At 41.9% G+C, this 15,137-nt stretch overlaps 1 protein-coding gene across 10 annotated transcripts in view; it reads right to left on the bottom strand.

Annotated features, from left to right (window-relative positions):
- Positions 1-742: 742 nt before the first annotated feature.
- The window catches only part of LOC129815025 (inositol 1,4,5-trisphosphate receptor type 1-like), a 144,253-nt gene continuing 129,858 nt past the window's right edge, over positions 743-15,137 (bottom strand). For all 10 annotated transcript variants that reach the window (XM_055868291.1, XM_055868296.1, XM_055868295.1 and 7 more), the window contains 3 exons: positions 14,314-14,474; positions 3,974-4,135; positions 743-2,229 (listed from right to left, as the gene is read on the bottom strand). In XM_055868291.1, the coding sequence (XP_055724266.1) occupies positions 2,140-2,229; positions 3,974-4,135; positions 14,314-14,474 (413 nt within the window). In that variant the 3' untranslated portion in view covers positions 743-2,139. The remainder of the gene's footprint in view (positions 2,230-3,973; positions 4,136-14,313; positions 14,475-15,137) is intronic.

Genomic DNA, 15,137 nt, shown 5'->3' with positions numbered 1-15,137 from the left:
AGAACATTCTGCTCCATTGACCTCCCTTGAAAAAGTGCATGGTTGCCAGTATTTGACTGGAACTGTATACTGTGTATAAATGCCTCAATATTTGTGACAATACTTACAAAGAGTTGAATACAAATTAAGTAATATTTTCTATAACAAAAGCAGACACTGCAGAAGTAGGTGAAAAAACTGTGTGTGGGGGGGGGGGGGGGGGGGGGGGTGATGTTACCTCTGACCTTTGCAGCTGGATTTTGCAATGGACTACAAAACTGGAATACAGCTTTCCTTCAACATTTGATACAAAGTAACTGATTATCAAGCTAAAGTCAATACCTCTTCAAGACACTGGCCAGATGTGTATATATGGACATATATTTACAAATTCAATAATGAGATCCACAATATTCATCTTAAAAAATAAAAAATAAAAATGTAATTGTGAAAAGATTGAAGGTCGTTGGGCTCTCTGCTAACTACAAAGCTGACTTGCTAGTTGTCTAGAACATTTCAAAGTAGTTCCACCCACAGATAAAAACTAACCATGCAAATAAACCCATTACACTGCAACTTGAGGTTAAACAGAGTACACTTCCTATACAGAATTGAGTCACTGTAAATGTATAGAATGCCTATAGGCCTCAAGAATTAAAAGCAGATGTAGGCAGCATCTGTGATTTATCTCAACCACAACTTTTCCTATATAGTAGCCCAGTAGCCTACTGTGTAGTGATAAGATTCAATGGTGGATATAAAGGAGAATTACATACTGTATATTTTATTAAATAATTCTACATTATTTTACAATTCTGACAGTACTTAACTATTTTAAATGAGTCCTTTGAACATACATTTCCAGTAACACCGCTTTAAATTCCATATTACCTTTCTGAAAACATAGGTCCCTGTACAACAACAATGGCTTAAGCGACAATGTAAAAAAAACTGAAATGAATTGAACAAAGTATTAAACAGCAGAATTGAGAACTCAACAGTTGTGCTGAACGATAAAACAATGAAAAACACAATGACTTTGTCACAAGTAGTAAATCAGTAGCCAAATATACGTCTTAAAGGGACAAATGGCACACATGATAGGTGTATAATTAAAACATGACAAACCTGGACGATAGATGCTAATAATATTTAGTGCAATAAAATGTGGAAAGATTAACAAATCATGAGAGCTTGCTCATATTTTAACATATTACATTTGTTTGGATGAAATGTCCTAACACCTCCCACTATCCCAGTTAAATAAGAAAGCAAATATAATAAAATAGTACAACAAGGTAGGACACATTCTTATTTGCAGAAAGGAAGCCGAAAACAAGACCTATACTTGCTCTCAGACAAAACTATATCTCTATTAAGCGTATTAAATACTTTTTATGAAACATTCTGAAAGAAATAAAACAAGTAAAATCAGAAAGGCCAGAACAATGCATGTTACTTCATCTGTCCAGCCAACGGCTATTCTACATGGAAGAATTTCCATACGTGAAGTCTAACAACAGGTCCCTATTTAATTTGAAGCAAAATAATAAAAAATAAAGCTCCCATTTGAAAATGTTTTCTGGCCCTATTAAATAAGGCATGACTTAAAGAACAACTTAAATTCATACACCAAGGAGGTGGTTGCATATTTAAGTAGTGATATTGCACAAAATACAAAAATAAGACATTAAATACTGCTTGCTATACCAGTAGTATATACAAAAAGATGCTTCTTTCCATGTCTCTTAGTGCCATCTTCACGTTGGACTACCTATTCCTGTGTCCGGTACAGCGCTGCTGTATTTCAAGTTCACCCAGTAAAGGCCATGTAATGAGAATTCACTTTTGTTTCTACATAGAAAACATTTGGCACCAAATCCCAAATGGCCTGGGGAAAAGATGGGGTGTCTGGGTGTGGTGAGTGTTCTTGTTTGAGTTATACCTTTGTGGGCTAACCTACACATCACAATTATATGACTAGCTATGTCAGTGTGTTTCCCTACTGTTACGCTTCACACTCACACTCGGTAGCTACAGTATGAAGGCGGGAGGGACCACTAAGTGAAGATTCTGCACTCTGTTCTCTATGCAAACACAAAGCAGGAGTAGAAGTGGGTCTTCCTGGGTCTTGTGGCTGTGTTGGGGGCATCCTCAGCCTCACGCAGGTTGCTGGGGGTTGGCGTGTTGAGGATGCTGAGGATGACCCAATAGTCCAATTCTCTGTTTCTGCTTCCTTTGCTCTGTCATCTAGAGGACAACACACGGGACATGAGCTGGGTTATTTGCTCAACTCTAATCTTCTGTATCTGTACCTCCGCTGCTCTGTCACATCTACTTGTGGGTTAGAGGTTGTTGGTGTCTGACACTAACCTCCAAATAAGCTGATGCTAAGTTTCTTTTTCAGATAAAGTAAAAAACTGTCCGTGACTGCAAATGCTGCACAGCAATGAAGTGAAAGCTTTTGGGTTTAACGGGAGGGTTTCAGTGTTTCATCTGAAAAGTATCCTTCTACACTTTCAGAATGTCATCTTGTTTAACAACATGTAAACCACAGTAAGCAAACAACCAGCAGAGAAACCCCAGTAAAATACATGTTTACTTTCAAGTCAGGCTCATGAGTAATAATGAAAGATGTTGGCTTTCATGGCACTAGGGACAACATCAGTTTTAAATAAACTGAAGTATTAAAACAAACAAAACAAGTTTCCTAAAAAAGATTTCGCAATCTTAATATTGCAAACATACAATGGCAAAGGCAATACAAATATCCTCACAAACGCTGTTGGTCATGAGATGAGCGTTATAAAAGGAATTGTTTATTAGATGTTGGGAAGTGCTAGAAAGAGCAGCATTAAAGTTTGTGAGAGAGCTGTGGGGGTGGCCACTGGCTAAACTCAGTTACAGTAGAATGTGACTCTTTATTTGTGCCACAGCAAACTAATTAAATCCATTTTCGTTGGAATTATGTAACAGATGGAGCTCTTGTCTGGGCCAGTTGTTTTTGAAACCATTTTCTTGTTTGTGCCACTTTTGAGTGCCATGGAGCATGCTTAAGACTCTTACAGGCAAGGGAGGGGAGAGGAGGCACTGAAGGCAACTTCTGGGAAATTAAGACTGAAACAGTCCAATGTAAAAAGCACAGTTTAGTCTGAATTTGTCTGTCAACTAAACTCCAAAAGTTCATTTTCATATTTTGGTCTATGTTTGTGTATGTGTGAAAGAACGTGCAAAACCAAAGTAGACATCAACCAATTCAGATCCGAACATGTATTTATGAAGATATTTAGTAATGAATAATCAAGAGAAAAGGGTTTTTGTGCCCTCATCCAAACCTTTTAACCACACAACAACCATTTCCTTATGTCTGGGTCAGTGTCTAGATAACACCCACTTCCTCATAGACACTTCTAATTTTATTGATAGACCAAAATACTACTTTGTTTACAAGAAACAGTATGCTGAGTTTGATGACATTATGTATGACCAGTAACATTTTCCTGAACCGAACACAACTAATAAAGGTTGTATAATTAAATGATAGTCATTGTCATTATAATAATATGTTTGATATGTTAATAGGAAATAAAAGGTGTTAAGATCATCATTCTCATCTTGACAATTTAGTGTAATCTAACCATGGGCATATAAAGTCTACCAGATTAATGTACATAAATATAATTACTGCATTTAAAGAAGCTCTAGCTCTAACTAGGATGCCCACAATACAGTATGAGCTAAGTCATTGTGGAACTAATTCTTGCTTAATGACGTAAATCAGATCAGGTTGAAGGCCACATGAGCTGCAGCATTGTGAACTATGAGTCATTGCCTTCTGATTTTAGTAAGCTCTACACCTACGAGGCAAAGAGTTGCTATCAAACAGATCAAAAGCTACACAAATTATATGAAAAAATATCGAAATAATGTCATATTTTTCATAGCAATATCTATACAGACCATCATCTAGTCACAGGGAAAAGGGTCGACTCACCTGCTCCTTGAGCTCAGTCAGTTGTCCAGAGAGGTTGGAGACTAGCTTCATAGTAGACTCCAGTTTCTCCTGTAGGCTCCTGATTTCATTTTGCTCCCCGTCCGCATCGCTACAGACCAGAGACATAGCCCGCATCCGTGGAAACCAGTCAAGGTTGTGCTCCTGGTGACCAGAGGGAGAAGAGATGTTATTTAAGCATGACTAGAACATTTGTTGAAGCACAATACATTTAAATTCTGGTCTCTAATCATGATTATAAAAGAATGTATAGAAAATATTTGGTAACACTTTACTGGGTCCATACACTTTGAAAAAGTAAATATTGTAAAGTGTTAGCATATATTTCATGTACTGTCCAGAATTGATCAAATAACCTATAATTTAAACATCAATCAAATATCTTTACAATTTGTTTGCTCAGGGAAAAAAGGTATATTTTCATCACATTTTGTCATTCATTTAATGTACACCGAACAAAAATATAAAACACAACAATTTCTAAGATTTTACTGAGTTACAGTTCATGTGAGGAAATCCGTCAATTGAAATAACTGCATTAGACACTAGTCTATGGATTTCACATAACTGGGAATACAGATGTGCATCTGTTGTTCACATATACCTTTAAAAAAAAAATTGGCCTCACAATAGGCCTCAGGATATTGTCACGGTATTTCTGTGCACTCAAATACCCATCGATAAAATGCAATTGTGTCCGTTGTCTGTAGCTTCTGCCTGCCCATACCGTAACCCCACCGCCACCATAGGGCACTCTGTTCACAAAGTTGACTCAGCAAACCGCTCGCCCACACGACGCCATATGTGTGGTCTGTGTTTGTGAGGCCGGTTGGACGTACTGCCAAATGATCTAAAATGACATTGGAGGCGGCTTATGGTAGAGAAATTAACATTAAATTCTCTGGCAACAGCTCTGGTGGACATTCCTGCAGTCAGCATGCCAATTGCACGCTCCCTCAAATCTGTGGCATTGTGTTGGACATTTTAGAGTGGCCTTTTATTGTCCCCAGCACAACGGGCACCTGTGTAATGATAATGCTGTTGAAACAGCTTGTTGATATGCCACACCTGTCAGGTGGATGGATTATGTTTGCAAATGAGAACTGCTCACTAACAGGTATGTAACCAAATTTGTAAAAACAATTGACAAGAAATAAGCTTTTTGTGCATATGGAAAATTGGTGGGATCATTTCAGCTCATGAAAACATGGGACCAACACTTTGCATGTGGCATTCATTTTTTTGTTCAGTGTAATTACATTTCTGGTGAACACTTATTTCATCAAATTTCACCAATAGCATGCAAACACCCTTTGATTTTCTTTGACAAAGCCTTACACATTAGGGTAAGTCAGAATGACATCAAATATATTAGCTAGCTAAGGCTCCACTTGGCAAACAGATGCCTCTTTGACTTGTGTTTCTCTCAATCCCTCTTTGTCTGTCTATCTGTCTTTGTGCACTTATCAAGCCTATAATAAAATGTAATAGAATTAATGTTGGGGACTTTCCATACCAGGGAGTTCAGACTTACCGAGACTTCCTTTAAAAAAAATGATGGTCTAATTATATAATAACACAGTCAGGTTGGATGTGTGAGGGCCGAATAGAGGAACATTTACTCAGACTTAACTAGCAATATAGGGCTGAGTTCCCCATTTCATTAATGTGGTATATTGTTGCATGCAAACTTCCTCTTCGGTGGCATGGGGAGTTTAACACAACACACCCCTAAAGTGACAAAATGATAATTGCTTGAATTTTCCAAATGCCACCACTGATTAGTTTCACATCTAAATAGTTGAGGTAAGAAAACATCTCAAGTCATCCACAGTGATTTAGAACGACTCTTTGCCTCTTTTCTCATTTGTAAAAAGTTTACACGTTCCTTCTTGGTGTGTAGCCTACAGTACACATCAAAACACCACAGCTATCAATCAGTCAATACCTCTCAATTAATTTCTTCTGCTCATCTGCTCTACCTGAGTGGAATCACATGTCTAAACTGATGGCTTCTAAAAATAGAAAAGGGAAAACCTACTGTACAAGGCATGCCCAGTGCAACTAGTGCACAATCGTTTACGCGTGGAGAATACACTAAGTGTGACGGCCAGTCACTTCAGAGCCTTGAGCCAGTGAAAGGGTCGCTGCGTTCATCCAGGCGAGCAGCACTGGGCCACTCTGAGCACATTCTGTCACCCCTCCATCTCCTCCAGCACTGGGCCACTCTGAGCACATTCTGTCACCCCTCCATCTCCTCCAGCACTGGGCCACTCTGAGCACATTCTGTCACCCCTCCATCTCCTCCAGCACTGGGCCACTCTGAGCACATTCTGTCACCCCTCCATCTCCTCCAGCACTGGGCCACTCTGAGCACATTCTGTCACCCCTCCATCTCCTCCAGCACTGGGCCACTCTGAGCACATTCTGTCACCCCTCCATCTCCTCCAGCACTGGGCCACTCTGAGCACATTCTGTCACCTCTCCATCTCCTCCAGCACTGGGCCACTCTGAGCACATTCTGTCACCCCTCCATCTCCTCCAGCACTGGGCCACTCTGAGCACATTCTGTCACCCCTCCATCTCCTCCAGCACTGGGCCACTCTGAGCACATTCTGTCACCCCTCCATCTCCTCCAGCAAAGGGCCACTCTGAGCACATTCTGTCACCCCTCCATCTCCTCCAGCAAAGGGCCACTCTGAGCACATTCTGTCACCCCTCCATCTCCTCCAGCACTGGGCCACTCTGAGCACATTCTGTCACCCCTCCATCTCCTCCAGCACTGGGCCACTCTGAGCACATTCTGTCACCCCTCCATCTCCTCCAGCACTGGGCCACTCTGAGCACATTCTGTCACCCCTCCATCTCCTCCAGCACTGGGCCACTCTGAGCACATTCTGTCACCTCTCCATCTCCTCCAGCACTGGGCCACTCTGAGCACATTCTGTCACCCCTCCATCTCCTCCAGCACTGGGCCACTCTGAGCACATTCTGTCACCCCTCCATCTCCTCCAGCACTGGGCCACTCTGAGCACATTCTGTCACCCCTCCATCTCCTCCAGCAAAGGGCCACTCTGAGCACATTCTGTCACCCCTCCATCTCCTCCAGCAAAGGGCCACTCTGAGCACATTCTGTCACCCCTCCATCTCCTCCAGCACTGGGCCACTCTGAGCACATTCTGTCACCCCTCCATCTCCTCCAGCACTGGGCCACTCTGAGCACATTCTGTCACCCCTCCATCTCCTCCAGCACTGGGCCACTACATACCAATGTTATTGTGCACTGTCTGAACCTGCCCTCAAACAAACGGAGGCTGTGTGAACAGGTCTGTCTGGAGTTCCCTTCAACAAAAACACACGTTGGTAGATGCACACCATTAAAAAACAGTCCCTCCTTTAGCTACATGTACATGCATGTGCACTCCCAGACCCTACAAAATAGCATTACAGTTAGCTTAACTACAGACCGAACAGTAGATTGTGTGCTTGAATAGGAGCGTGCTGGGTAGCACCTGCACTGTCGCCTGTTGTGAGCACAGCTGCATGGCTGGAAAAGTCCCTGGGTTTCAGTGGTGTAGTCTGAGATGCGGGGGCGAGAGTGGCGGCTGCATGGGCCACAGGCTAGTCCTAGGTCAGACAAACAGCAGGACAGGGGAATCACACAGAGACTCATTCTGAGATGAGGAAAGAAGAGCTGTGTGCATGCTCAACCCCCCCACCCCCCTCACAGCACAATGCTGCTTTACCACATGTGATCATGTACATGCGTACTCTGTATTGGACATCTACCTACTATAATAGACTAGAAATGCACCGACACAATATACTAGATTGCTCTGGTGGTGTACTGCTGAATGTAGAAACAGACCCTTCAAGAACAAGACTGTATAGCTCAGACATAATGACAAGTAAAATCGTGTCAACATTATTTGTCTGAAATCAATTTGTAATGAAAGTGCAAGGCTTATCTTGGATGAGAGAGGGGCAGAGGCGAGAAGTACAGCAATATTGATCATCCTGCCCTTTGCTGTCTGTGTCAAGAGTCAGTTTGACAGCCCAGCCCCCCAAAACCCCTTTCTCAGTGTTTACAAGTGAAAACACTTCCAGTAAGTCTCAGACCACTGTCACCCTTGACATTAAATTAATCTTCACAGTAGCTCAATGGAAATGACAGAAATTCATTTTCCATTATTAAAACCACAAGGGCCATGACAGAGAAACAGGATGCTGTGTGGTTTTGACAGCAACGTCACAGGCAAGCCACAGGCCACCTGACATACTGACAACCCACCACATCTACTACTCTTCCACGCAAATTAAAGAAACAGATCACATTTCAAAATAGACCTAACAAACAAATAGAAACAATGTGCAAAACACAATGGGAAAACTCCTTCTCACTCCCCTTCTTCTGAAATGCCTCTAAAGCATTCGCTTATCAATGCGATTCAAAGTTAGAATCACGATGTGGATGCATCTCGGAGCAGCGAGCATGGGCCGCAATAATAATGAGGGCAACAGATTCTGGCGTACCCAAGTCAAGCAATATAAATGTAAGCCTTCAACCCGACACTTCAGCCAAGGCTTTCTGCAATTGACGTCAGTCCCAGTCATTGTCAGACTTGTCTGACTTCTATCTACACCCCCTGATCTCTTAAATCCCCTCTGTGCATATGAGGTGTCTTCACTACTTCAGACAGCATCATCATGAGACACTGTCATGCTTGTTAGGGTAACCAGGGGAGAAAGAAGGGGAAATGTATCAAAAGAACTATTATACAGTATTAAGCCTATTACACCAACATAGGGAGCCTTTTCCCCTACCATGTCAAATGAACAAGAAAGATATCCTGTGTTGAGTTGTGACATCATAGGAGGATAACTAATGTGACCGATTGCTCCACTTCTCAGATTCTAAAAGCTCCCCAATTTTTTTTATTTTAATAACCCATCCCCCTCTTCGGAGGTCAAAAATAACTTCCCTTTTTTACAGCTTTCTTGCGAACATATAAACACATTTTGCATATACATTTTACATGCAATGCATTCAGAAAGTATTCAGACCCCTTGACTTTTTCCATATTTTGTTACATTACAGCCTTATTCTAAAATGTATAAAATTGTTTGTTTTGTCTCATCAATCTACATACAATACCGAATAATGAGAAAGCAAAAACAGGTTTTCGATTTTTTTGCTAATTCATGTAAAATAAAAAACGGAAATATCACATTTACATAGTATTCAGACCCTTTGCAATGAGACTCGAAATTGAGCTCAGGTACATCCTGTTTCCATTGATCGTTCTTGAGATGTTTCTACAACTTGATTGGAGTCCACCTGTGGTAAAATCAACTGATTCGATATGATTTGTAAAAGGCACACACCTGTCTATATAAGGTCCCACAGTTGACAGTTCATGTCAGAACATAAACCAAGCAATGAGGTGGAAGGAATTGTGCATAGAGCTCCAATGCAGGATTGTGTCGAGGCACAGATCTGAGGAAGGGTACCAAACAATTTCTGCAGCACTGAAGGTCCCCAAGAACACAGTGACCTCCATCATTCTTAAAATGGAAGAAGTTTGGAATCAACAAGACTCTTTCTAAACCTGGTCGCCCGGCCAAACTGAGCAATTGGGGAAGAAGGGCCTTGGTCTGGGAGGTGAACCCGATGGTCACTCTGACAGAACTCCAGAGTTCCTCTGTGGAGATTCGAGAACCTTCCAGAAGGACAACCATCTCTGCAGCACTCCATCAATCCGGCCAGTTTCCAGACAGAAGCCACATCTCAGCTAAAAGAAACATGACAGCTCGCTTGTAATTTGCCAAAAGTCACCTAAAGGACTCTCAGACCATGAGAAACAAGATTCTCTGGTCTGATGAAACCAAGATTGAACTCTTTGGCCTGAATGCCAAGCGTCATGTCTGGAGGAAACCTGGCATGGTGGTGGCAGCAGCAGCATACGGTGGTGATGTTTTTCAGTGGCAGGGACTGGGAGACTAGTCAGGATCAAGGGAAAGATGAAGAGCAAAGTACAAAGAGATTGATGAAAACCTGCTTGAGAGCGCTCAGGACCTCAGACTGGGGCGAAGGTTCACCTTCCAACAGGACTAAGCACACAGCCAAGGCAACGCAGGAGTGGCTTCGGGACAAGTCTCTGAATGTCCTTGAGTGGCTCAGCAGGAGCCCAGGCTTGAACCCGATCGAACATATCTGGAGAGACCTGAAAAAAGCTGTGCAGCGATGCTCCCCATCCAATCAGACAGAGCTTGAGAGGATCTGCAGAGGAGAATGGGAGAAACTCCCCAAATACAGTTGTGCCAAGCTTGTAGTGTCATACCCAAGAAGACTCAACGCTGTAATCACTGTCTCTGAGCTCTACGGACAATTCCTTAGACCTGATGGCTGGGTTTCTGCTCTGACATGCACTGTCAACTGTGGGACCTTATATAGACAGGTGTATGCCTTTCCAAATCATGTCCAATCAATTGAATTACCACAGCTGGACTCCAATCAAGTTGTAGAAACATCTCAAGGATGGTCAATGGAAACAGGATGCACCTGAGCTCAATTCCGAGTCTCATAGCAAAGGGTCTGAATACTTATGTAAAAAAAGCATTTTTATAAATGTGCAAAAATTTCTAAAAACCTGTTTTCGCTTCGTCATTGTGAGGTATTGTGTGAAGATTGATGAGGAACACTTTTTATTTAATCAATTTTAGAATAAGGCTGTAACAGACACCTCACAAGTCCTAAACTGGCAGCTTCATTAAATAGTACCCCCAAAACACCAGCCTAGAAGGCCAGCATCCCGGAGTCTCCTCTTCACTGTTGACATTGAGACTGGTGTTTTGCGGGTACTATTTAATGAAGCTGTCAGTTGAGGACTGTGAGGCATTTGTTTCTCAAACTAGACACTCTAATGTACTTGTCCTCTTGCTTAGTTGTGCACCGGGGCCTCCCACCCCTCTTTCTATTCTGGTTAGAGACAGTTTGCGCTGTTCTGTCAAGGGAGCAGTACACAGCGTTGTACGAGATCTTCAGTTTCTTGGCAATTTCTCGCATGGAATAGCCTTAATTTCTCAGAACAAGAACAGGCTGACGAGTTTCAGAAAAAAAGGTATTTGTTTCTGGCCATTTTCAGCCTGTAATCGAACCCAAAAATGCTGATGCTCCAGATACTCAACTAGTCTAAAGAAGGCCAGTTGTATTGCTTCTTTAATCCAGACAACAGTTTTCAGCTGTGCTAACATAATTGCAAAATGGTTTTATGATGATCAATTAGCCTTTTAAAATTATAAACTTGGATTAGCAAACACAACGTGTCATTGGAACACAGATGGTTGCGGATAATGGGCCTCTGTACACCTATGTAGATATTCCATTAAAAATCAGCCGTTTCCAGCTACAATAGTCATTTACATCATTAACAATGTCTACACTATATTCTGATCAATTTGATGTTATTTTAAATGGACAAAAATAATTTGCTTTCTTTCAGCATATATACACAGACACACACATACATACAGTTGAAGTCGGAAGTTTACGGAAGTCATTAAAACTCGTTTTTCAACCACTGCACAGATGTCTTGTTAACAAACTATAGCGTTGGCAAGTCGGTTAGGACATCTACTTTGTGTATAACACAAGTCATTTTTCCAACAATTGTTTACAGACAGATTATTTCACGTATTATTCACTGTATCACAATTCCAGTGGGTCAGAAGTTTACATACACTAAGTTGACTGTGCCTTTAAACAGCTTGGAAAATTCCAGAAAATTATGTCATGGCTTTAGAAGCTTCTGATTGGCTAATTTACATAATTTGAGTCAATTGGAGGTGTAACTGTGGATATATTTCAAGGCCTACCTTCAAACTCAGTGTCTCTTTGCTTGACGACATGGGAAAATCAAAAGAAATCAGCCAAGACCTCAGAAAAAATTATTGGGAGTTCTTCATTCTTGGGAGCAATTTCCAAACACCTGAAGGTACCACGTTCATCTGTACAAACAATAGTACGCAAGTATAAACACCATGGGACCACGCAGCCGTCATACCGCTCAGGAAGGAGACGCGTTCTGTCTCCTAGAGATGAACGTACTTGTGTGAAAAGTGCAAATCAATTCCAGAACAACAGCAAAGGACCTTGTGAAGTTGCTGGAGGAAACAGGTACAAAAGTATCTATATCCACAGTAAAACAAGTCCTATATCTACATAACCTGAAAGGCCGCTCAGCAAGGAAGAAGCCACAGCTCCAAAACCGCCATTAAAAAGCCAGACTACGGTTTGCAACTGCACATGTGGACAAAGATCGTACCTTTTGGAGAAATGTCCTCTGGTCTGATGAAACAAAAATAGAACTGTTTGGCCATAATGGCCATCGTTATGTTTGGAGGAAAAGGGGGGAGGCTTGCAAGCCGAAGAACACCATCCCAACCGTGAAGCGCGGGGGTGGCAGCATCATGTTGTGGGGGTGCTTTGCTGCAGGAGGGACTGGTGCACTTCACAAAATAGATGGATTCATGAGGACAGAAAATTACGTGGATATATTGAAGCAACATCTCAAGACAAAAGTCAGGAAGTTAAAGCTTGGTCACAAATGGGTCTTCCAAACGGACAATGACCCCAAGCATACTTCAAAAGTTGTGGCAAAATGGCTTAAGGACAACAAAGTCAAGGTATTGGAGTGGCCATCACAAAGCCCTGACCTCAATCCTATAGAAAATTTGTGGGCAGAACTGAAAAAGCATGTGCGAGCAAGGAGGCCTACAAACCTGACTCAATTACACCAGCTCTGTCAGGAGGAATGGGCCAAAATTCACCCAACTTATTGTGGGAAGCTTGTGGAAGGCTATCCCGAAATGTTTTACCCAAGTTAAACAATTTAAAGGCAATGCTACCAAATACTAATTGAGTGTATGTAAACTTCTGACCCACTGGGAATGTGAAGAAATAAAAGCTGAAAAAAATAATTCTCCCTACTATTATTCTGACATTATTCTTAAAATAAAGTGATGATCCTAACTGCCCTAAGACAGCGAATTTATACTAAGATTAAATGTCAGGAATTGTGAAAAACTGAGTTTAAATGTATTTGGCTCAGGTGTATGTAAACCTCCGACTTCAACTGTATATCCACACATATACACACATACAAGCTACTAACTTAGTTCTTGGTAAAAGTGTTGATCCATTGATAGCCCAGAGCCTGCATGCAGACATGCATGAACCTCCTGATGCTGGAGAGCTAACATCTAAGCTGTGAATTCTCTAAACTCAGCTTCTTGCACTAAATTACCATGTCTGAGCTCTGCAGAGAGCCGTGCTGCAGACACCTAATTTAGCTCCCAATCCAGAGCAGGAGGCCCCACATGATCAAACATGTTGCATGAATCCAGTTGTGGTTGACTGTTCGAGTTGACGGGTCAGTGGATTCTAACACACCATGTGCCCTCTCTCAAGCAGAGGTCACTTTAAATCCTCCTTTGGGCCACAATGTGTCCCCGACAAGCTCTGTTTGGCTCAGTAGGGTCCAAGGCTAAGAGGGGGTTAGTTAATCCCAAATCAGATGACTCCTCATAAGACCTCGCAGCACACCTCAAACCGAGAGACAGAACTGGGCCAAATAGTGCCTGTTCAGAAAACTGTGTCAGAAGCCAACACCAGCACAACCGCATCAGGAAAGTTACCACTGTTGAAGGGGCTTTCCTTTGACAGTTACAATTCTCCAATAAATCACTAAAAAGCAATGGATAGCCTACTGACATTTAAGAACAAAATTTGAACAAAACTCATCGAGCAACAACATCTTTTTAACAATTCTAAAGACACCAAGGAATGAACTACTTCCCATGGAGTTCTTCAGTCTAAATGTCAATGTATGTGTTCGAGATGCCTCCATTGGAAGAGTAGGTAATTAGGTCCTCAGGCCTGGTTGGCATAGGAGACACAGCAGACATTGTGGGAGGGAGGGGTTTCCCACACTGTTCAGCAGCTATCATGAGGCTACCTCCTGGCAGTAACCAGACAGGAGCGATATCGATGAACCAGGGTGTAACAGGGTAAAGCAGGGTAAAACAGGGTGGAGGATGACTTTTAAAAAGTCTCCATTGTATTGGTGCTTGTGGTTTTCTATTTCTGAAGATGTTTTTAGATCTATCTGTCTCTGATCTATCTCTGATGAAGTCATGCAGAACTGCAAACTCCCTGTTCCGAGATATATTTATGACCACATCCCTGCCTATCTTGATGTGTATAATCAAGAATGTCCTTCGTAATAAGCTGGCTGGTACTATGCGTAGTAGTCTAGTCGTACCCTGATCATCTCAGCGACGTAGCTCTCTGGTCCTGTGTACTCTGTGGAGTCCTTCACTTTCACCAGCACTATGAAGAACAGGTAGTGCCACATGTTGTGCTCCACTTTGATGTGCTCTTCAAATGTCACCGTCTTGTTGTCAAACTTGTCCCTTTCCAGGCCTGCACACGAGGAGACATACAAAAAACGAATTGTCAAACGTGCAGACACAAATGCATGGCAGTTACTGCATTCTTCATCTGTAAACAAACAATGCATGTGTGGCAATAATGGGTCAATCATTATGAGTCTGGTGATTGTCATGACCTTAGTTGGAATGACTGACTGCACAACAATAGCACGGTGAAGTTGCGTCTTTGGAGAAAAGAACACAATGCATTTCAGAGGGAGAATAGAATAGGCCAAGGGACTTAACGCTCAACAGGTTCTCAATGTCTCACATAAGCTAGTTTTTTTTACATTCCCCTTTGTCCTACAGGGCCACCTATACATACAATGTTTGCACACATGACTGTAGGTCGCTTTCTGCATAAAAGCGTCTGCTAAATGGCATATACAGTAGGGTGATTCAACATATCTTTGGTATCTCAGATTGTTCTAGCAATTTTCATCTGGAGGAAGGATGTTTGAAAAGCTTTTTACATTTGCATCACAAACCATTTTGGAGAAAATCTTTATGAAAGTGTACATTTTAGGCCCTTTTTAGACCTATACATGGCTCCTGTAAGACCCTATGATCTGTAAAACACACATGATACAGACAAAATCGTAGTGTCAATATACTCATAGTGTTCCCTAAAATATGCATCGATTCTGATTTTTCT

Source organism: Salvelinus fontinalis, chromosome 18 (assembly GCF_029448725.1).
Source record: "Salvelinus fontinalis isolate EN_2023a chromosome 18, ASM2944872v1, whole genome shotgun sequence".
Classification (NCBI taxonomy): domain Eukaryota; kingdom Metazoa; phylum Chordata; class Actinopteri; order Salmoniformes; family Salmonidae; genus Salvelinus; species Salvelinus fontinalis.
Note: the sequence above shows the minus strand (reverse complement) of the source record. Positions and strands in the feature narration are given on the sequence as shown.